Source organism: Schistocerca piceifrons, chromosome 1 (genome assembly GCF_021461385.2).
Source record: "Schistocerca piceifrons isolate TAMUIC-IGC-003096 chromosome 1, iqSchPice1.1, whole genome shotgun sequence".
NCBI classification, from domain to species: domain Eukaryota; kingdom Metazoa; phylum Arthropoda; class Insecta; order Orthoptera; family Acrididae; genus Schistocerca; species Schistocerca piceifrons.
Window position 1 is genome coordinate 265,211,022 of NC_060138.1, and position 7,561 is coordinate 265,218,582.

General features: G+C 43.0%; 1 protein-coding gene across 2 annotated transcripts in view; it reads right to left on the reverse strand.

Annotated features, from left to right (window-relative positions):
* The window catches only part of LOC124782403 (nuclear receptor-binding protein homolog), a 436,938-nt gene extending 429,577 nt beyond the window's left edge, over positions 1–7,361 (reverse strand). Inside the window, exon 1 of one of the 2 annotated variants that reach the window (XM_047253937.1) lies at positions 6,957–7,361. In XM_047253937.1, the coding sequence (XP_047109893.1) occupies positions 6,957–7,088 (132 nt within the window). In that variant the 5' untranslated portion in view covers positions 7,089–7,361. The remainder of the gene's footprint in view (positions 1–6,956) is intronic. The other variant, XM_047253938.1, reaches the window with a different exon arrangement.
* Between the last annotated feature and the right edge of the window lie 200 nt (positions 7,362–7,561).

Consider the following 7,561-nt stretch of genomic DNA (forward strand, 5'->3'; position numbering starts at 1 on the left):
TGATAGCGGAGAGCCGCAGGGGTAACGGAGTCCTTAGGGCCATGCCAAAGGTCCAGGAGAATCTGTGGCCTAGGTGTACACCACGGAGGTGTACGTGAATTGACCTCGAGAGGAGGTGGTAACGGCTTCATCATCATTTCATCCCCATCCGGCGCGCAGGTCGCCCAGTGTGGCGTCAAATGTAATAAGACCTGGACCAAGGCGGCCGGACCTGCCCTGTAAGGGGCCTCCCGGCCAATGACGCCAAACGCTCATTTTCATTTCCATTAAATAAACAAGTGTATGCTGTGCTACAAATGGAAAGCTCGCCTATTCGAAAATGACAATATCCCAGGTTACAACAGTAACCCTGGTTCTAGAAGATTTCGCCAGTGCGAGGGTCAATTTCCCTGCCCGTCCTATCAGACAAGGTGAAATTATTGAACTTACTGGTGAGCCGTAACATTAGGAGCACTGCCTCCGTGAAAATGATTGTCCCATAGTGGCATTGCGTGCCCGCGACGCAGTAAGCAACGTATGTAAGCGGAGCATATAGCAATGGGGAGTGACGACTAATATTCAACACAGCGAAGAGCCACACAGTAATCTTCACCCGAAGAATGCTGCCGCCAGACCTCCCGAAAGTCGAGATCCTGGGAGCATCCATCTCATGGAGCAGGACGGCAGAGTACCTACAGTCACCCTAGACCAACGACTCTCTTGGGCGCCTCATATTCGTGACGCCAGAGGTACAGCAACGGGCCGTCTTCGCACTCTGTACCCACCGCTCAACCAGCAGTTGACACTGCCACTGCACCACGGTGTCATGCCGTATCAAACATTAGTTCGACCAGGGCTGGAGTGCGCAGCTGTGATGCAGGGAAAGGCCGCAGATACACCCACTGCAACGCTGCAAAGGGTCTAGAACCGAGCCCTGAAGACTGTTCCTCGTCTTCCAAGGGAGCACTCCACTCGTCTACTACACATAGACACCGGCATCCCGCTACTGCGGGGCAGATTCTGATCTCCGCAAGGTCCTTCTAGGAGAAGGCGAGTCAATCCCACAACTGGCTCGTCCGTGAACTGGGCCTGACCGAAGACAATTTTCTTATTCTTGCAGCAGACTTTAGGATATCACCGTCACATCACTCCAGACCGACTCATGAAGGTAAATCTTTGTTTCTCCTTTGCAGGAACAGCATATTAATGTTCACATTTCTCAACAAGTCGAACAAGGAAAGCTCGCCGAAGGAGCGTCATCGTCAATGGGAAGTCATTCTAGCGACGATGCGGGACGCAAATGAGGAAATCCACAAACACAAACAAAACCTTTATAATCGGTATATTTATGGCTCGGCGCATGGAAACGAGAACTGCGAAGTTTGTTGGCTGTTCGCGTGCTACTTACTATCGTGAGCATCTATGGAAAGCGGTTAAGGACTGTGGAACCAAGACTACACTAGGTGTTGGGCGTTTAAAGCCTCTTCACAGGACGAACGTAATCCTTGTTGCACCAGTTCGATGGTTGTATCCGTGTACGCCAATCAGACGAATGTCTTCGCGAAACATGTAACAACTCAGGTAGATGGGGGTTGTATTAGGTTGGTGCCTAAGTTCGTAGCGTTTTTGTTTCGCATGTTTATGTTCCAGTTGCTATGAGTTTATTAACTGACTGTCAGTATTTGTAATTCACTGTTGCTGTTTGAATTTACATACTGTTATTTGGAGATAGTGAGTGGACAGTAGAAAATGGAGTAACAATTGGAAAAATCTGAACATTTCTGACTTATTCTTCTGTTCGAGTTCAGTAGAGGGTTGACAGCAGTGGAGGCAGCCGGAAACATTTGGGCCGTATATGGAGATAATGCTATTAGACACAGCGCGGCAAGAAAATGATTTTCTCGCTTTAAGGAGGACCTTAGTGATTTGATGATCGTTTTGCAGTCAGTGTACGCGAGAACCGGCAATGTGATGAACTGATCATCACACAGTCGTGCAAAGTTTCCATGCAATGGGGAAGGCTCAAAAATCGGGTATAGGGGTACCGAATACTCTAAGCCAAAATCACAAAAACCAGTGAGCGGGTGGCCATAAGCATCTCTGCTTGCCAGTCACCAATTGGCTCGTGAACAACATCGACCATTCCTGCCCTGTATCGCTAATGGTAACGGGAGCTGGTGTCTATAGTAACATAAGGAAATTGAAGGTATGGTTGCGCCCTGACGAAGTAGCAACTCTCCCTACAAAGGTCTGCTTTCATCCATTAAAAAATTTTATGCGGGCGGAACAGCGACGGTGTGGTGTACTACGGATTGCTTCCTCTGGGTGTAACCAGGGGAAGCAATCCGTTGTTGTCTACAAATAAGACGTTTTGCAAACGCAATCCAAGAACAACGAGCAGGAAGACTGCGTAAAGTGGTGCTACTCCACAATAACGGCCGCCCACATTCTGCTAAACTGAGAAAAACTACACAGGGGTTGGGTTGGGAAGTCATTCCGCGCCCACGTTATTCACCTTGGTCTTGCGCCCTCAAATTTTTGCCTTTTCCGCTCTCTACCGAACAATCTAACCTAAGGACATCACACACACCCATGCCCGAGGCAGGATTCGAACCTGCGACCGTAGCAGTCCCGCAGTTCCGGACTGCAGCGCCAGAACCGCACGGCCACCGCGAACAGCAACCCAATATTATGAGTATTCATCTCGGTTTACATGCGGCCAGTGATAATAACTGAATGCACAATTACCTCTGCGGACTACGTGAACATTATTGCAGATCTCCTGCATCCTTTGTGCTTGGTGTCTTTCCCGAAAGCAATATCATCTTCCAGGAAAATAACTGTCCGTGTCACATGGCGACAACCGTGTAAAATTGATTTGAAAAGCATGACAGTGAACTCGCGTCGATTTCTTGCCCGTAAATTCGACTGACTTGATCCGGACTGATCATACCTAGGCCATTAATTTACGGGAATTGCGTGAACCGCGCGTAAGCCTACCTCTGCCACATACCTCCGGAAACTTACAAAGGACTTACCAAATCCATGGCACGCTTAATAGCTACTGTACTGCGTTCCAAAGGTGTACCAGTACTTTATTAACCGGGTGTTGACAATGTTTTGGCTCGTCAGTGTGTGCCATCATTTATAGAGGTAAGGATGTGCTGTAGGTTTTCTACCTTCAGCAATTAATGGCACATTTTTTATAGATACAATATTAATTAGCTTCACACATTCATTCCTTCACGAACCTTAACTGCACAACGAACAACAGGTTATTAGAGCTTCATTAAATAATAGTCGCTCAGATGTTCTCACTGCTTTTATAGCCATCATTGGAAGTACATTTACTACAACAGTCCAAGTTGGTTATATGGAGTGCAGATACATATGGTCTCTCAGAAATTAAACATGAGTGATAATGTTCAACACCACAAACTGCGGCACATGATTTGCGTTTTAACGTAATTATCCTCAGTGCTGACCCCAGTCATAATGGGACACCGCATTTTTGTATTTCTGTACTAAAGAAAGGATGATTCTATTGGAACAAGTGATAACAGCTAATCCGGCAACACCGGCATCCTGGACTGACGTGTGAATGAAGGTTTGAGGAGCAAAAACTGATTAAAATGTAGCGTGGTAAGGTCGATCCCCTAAGAGGCGAGAGGGAAGGGTTCCGTGCAACAGTCTGCAATGGGCCATTGCGTTGCAGTCGGCGTCTGGTGGATGTCAATTATTATCCGCAATTTAGTTATATTTTATTTTGGTAGTACGGTTGTTTTACGTTGATGACGCATGCTTTGTTTATTTGTTGTTATATCTTTGCAATTTTCAAGATGCTAGGTTAGTTTCGTTATCGCTGCCGTGCTGTTAATCACGGTTGCTCCGTTGTCTATTTGCACCAAAAAAAGAGCAGCGATCAGGAATCCGTTTTTTTGTGGTCGAAAGTCTTATCAGGGGCCGAAATTCACGAAGACTTTCGGTACAGTACGAGAACTGTGTTTTGCACAACGGAGTGTCTACGAATGGATTGAAAAATTCCGAAAAGGTCGCACAAGTGTTACGCACGATGAAGCCACTGAGAGTTCACGTGAAATGATTCTCTTCTTAGACGATTAACCATTGGCGAAGTGGCACATCGTCTGCAAGTAAGTCACGGCTCTGCCTACGAAATCATCCACAACAAACTTGGATTTCATAAAGTTTGTGCAATTAAATTATTGTGATCGAATATGCAGCTGACCGAGATCTGATGCGACTGCATTGCTTAATGCTTCGAATGCATCATTACTGTCTCTCTAATACTTGACCTTGGCATCAGAGTTATAGTGAAAATTTATTTCATTATCGTTTAATAAAACAGTAGTTTAGCTCATATTATGTAAGTTTATTTTCTCCTTGTTTAAATAAACTAAGATTAAATTGTGATTTTGATAATACATGACTAACCTTGGTAACGTAAGGAAAGCTATTCTTTTCATGTGTACAAAGTGCGCCGCACGCCCGCTCGTGTTACGAAAAACGGCGCGCCCGCTCTAGGATTAAGTATCAAGAAAATTGTTCGCAATGAAAGGGAGCTCATTTCTATTTAAGAGTGGCATATTAAAAAACTAAAAAATTACCGCTGTCTATCTCAGATCAGTAAAAGAAAAAAGTAAACAGAACATCTTATGGGATATGCAATAGAATTCCCTACAGTGCTTCTTCCGAAGCCCTATGCATATATCTTTTGCGATATTCCTTGCTTTTCATTGGCGTATGTTATCCGGAGGAATTAAGATATGTGCCTAAGACTGGTTCCAGAAAACGAAAAGGGTGAACAGGGTCAAAGAACTATTACAGAATTACCGCACAATGCTCCCCATTGCGGCTCTTCCCAGTAAAAAATAAATGGTCAAAAAAATTCTAAAACATTGACATCACCATGAAATACCCATACGAAGTATTCCATTGATGAAGAGAGGGTTTCAATTACTGAACATCAAACATACGAAACACGGAAACACAGTTTTTATGACAGGCTTACAACAAGAAATCTAGAAGTAACATCAGATATAAAACACTATTTACTGTGTACATAAAGTTTCTTACTGTAGTCCATCATGTACCCTATTTACAGTAATTCTTCCTAGTAGGATGTTACAACATGCACGTGAAGGTTTACTCTGCTTAGGCTGCGGTGGAAAAAAAGAACTAACATGACCATTTTGTACAATCACGACGACCGCTCTTCTCTGAAGACGTTTCATTGATTATCTAACAGAATATGAACCGAAGTGCTTCTTTACAAACGACCAAAGTCAATGCACAATCAGGATGCAACATACGACTTAGACCACGACAGATCACAGCAAAAAACAGGATTCGTAAACGATCACACCGTGCATCAGAAAGCGTGACAATCTTTTCCACGAAGAGATTTCAATTTCTGGGATAGGAATGGTTCTTCCAAAGATGAGCCTTGTATGAAACAATTTTAAAGGCCAGAGAACTGAAGTAGATGTTAATCTCAGAATCCAAGAATGGATGGCTTGCCCCGCACCGTTACAACACGTGAAACAGCTCTCTGTGCCTCGCGTACTGATTTAACTTGCCAGTAAGTATGTTTACGTCAAATGCTTACGATATAAATTGGCCACCACTAAAAATGAAAGTCACGAAATAGCGTTGCCTTGAACCGATTGCCGCCAGGTCGCCAATCACGAAAAGGAAACCAGTTTGTCTAAAAATAACAAATCTGAATGCATGTTAACTACGCACTTTGGTTTGCATTTCTGGTGGAGGAGGAAGGCGATGCTCTATTGCTGGTTGTAAAACAACTAGTCAATGTTTTCTTGGAAAGAAACAACTACAGACATGGAGAGCAGCTACAAGGGCGTGCCCACGCACGCCTCTGCCAGAAAATCGAATACAGGAAAAGCCGGTATCACAAGCAAAAGTTCGTCATGTTATTGTACGGTTTCCACATAAAACTCATATTGCATTATAAATTGATTCTATGTAGCACATTGGCGTTACGCTGCTAAATAGTGCAAAGTATCAATTTTCCCATCACTATCGGATGCAAATACAATTTTATTATGTTTGTACCGGCGACTTAAGATGGTCTAATGTTGGGCGTTAACGCCGTTCTACATCAGAACTCTCCTGTTCTGTGAACTGAACACGGCAATATCACAATAAAAACGTTCCTTCGTCATGCGCTCCGTCATTACACAAAATGATTTAGTGACACCTATTGTCAAGTCCAACAAGTGAACTGGTTTTGACAATCTGCATAAATAACGACTTTTTTTCACATGTGCGTGTACTAACGCGGATACTTAAGAAATTCACAAATACATTAATACATGCGAAGCTATCACCCTATAAACGGTACGTCCTCACATCTGGCGTAAATCGTATCTACTAATCTATACAGTTCACTCTTCACTCTTAGATAAACGTCAATAACAAGCTAGACCATTGAAAACACTATTTATATTACACATGGGCTCAATCAGGTTTAATGACATATTCCTCAGCGAAACGTATCGCCAAAACAAATCTTGCCACAAATATCTATCACTGCTGCTTGTTTTATGCGGGTTACGATCAAATACCAAAACACAAAATTATACTTTTATCTTTACTGAAAATATAAGCCTCATTCATAATTCCATTGGTTTTTTTAACTAAAAATGTATCATTATATTATTTACAAATGGTGTATTATTTCAACTATACGACAAAAACGAAGAATTTTGCTTTAATCTTAGGAAACGAAAACAAATCGTTCAAAAAAAAATGGATAAAAAATATTGCATGTCACAGTCTGTTGTTAGATTTGACATGCTAAGGGTAATGTGCAGTACGCAAACAAAGACATGTTTTTACTATCCCGGAACACAACGTACACAACACGCATAAACAAACGCGTAATATTTTGATGCCATGGCATATCAACACACTGGAAATGCTTGAAAGTAACTTACCTCTTCTCTTCTTTTCAACCATCTTCCACACGGACTTTCTTCCAATATTTCGCTCTCATCTTCGGAATCTTCACCGCTTTCCCGTGGCGAAGACTTGTGGTCCGGATCCGTACTCGAGCGACTTCCAGGCATGCCGATATATTACAAATCACACTCCAACACGTCTATATAACAGACGTTATACTGTTTAACTGAACTAATACATTCTGACAAACACTTAGCACTACAGCTCACAGCCATGGGTCATTCTTCGTATATGACGAGCACCACACACTACGTACCACGATACTACAAGAACTGTTACACTGTTTAACGAAGTTCGACAGTCTTTTGTCAAGATGCGCTCAGAATTTGGTGAACTGCTCGAACATCAAACGATGAAATAATTTCAAATCGTTAAAGAAAAAATTAACTCAGCGTAGTACAATGCTGCCAAGGAGACTGATAAAAACCATAATATAAGGTAGTGCTTTTGTATATACAGTGTAATCAGATCACAGAGTTGCATGAAGTAGCGACTGTATCGTTACATATCTTTGGTTGCAGCGTTGCACGTCCATGGTCTGCGCTCTACCGGGTAGGCGGAGAAAACGCGCCAATTTATG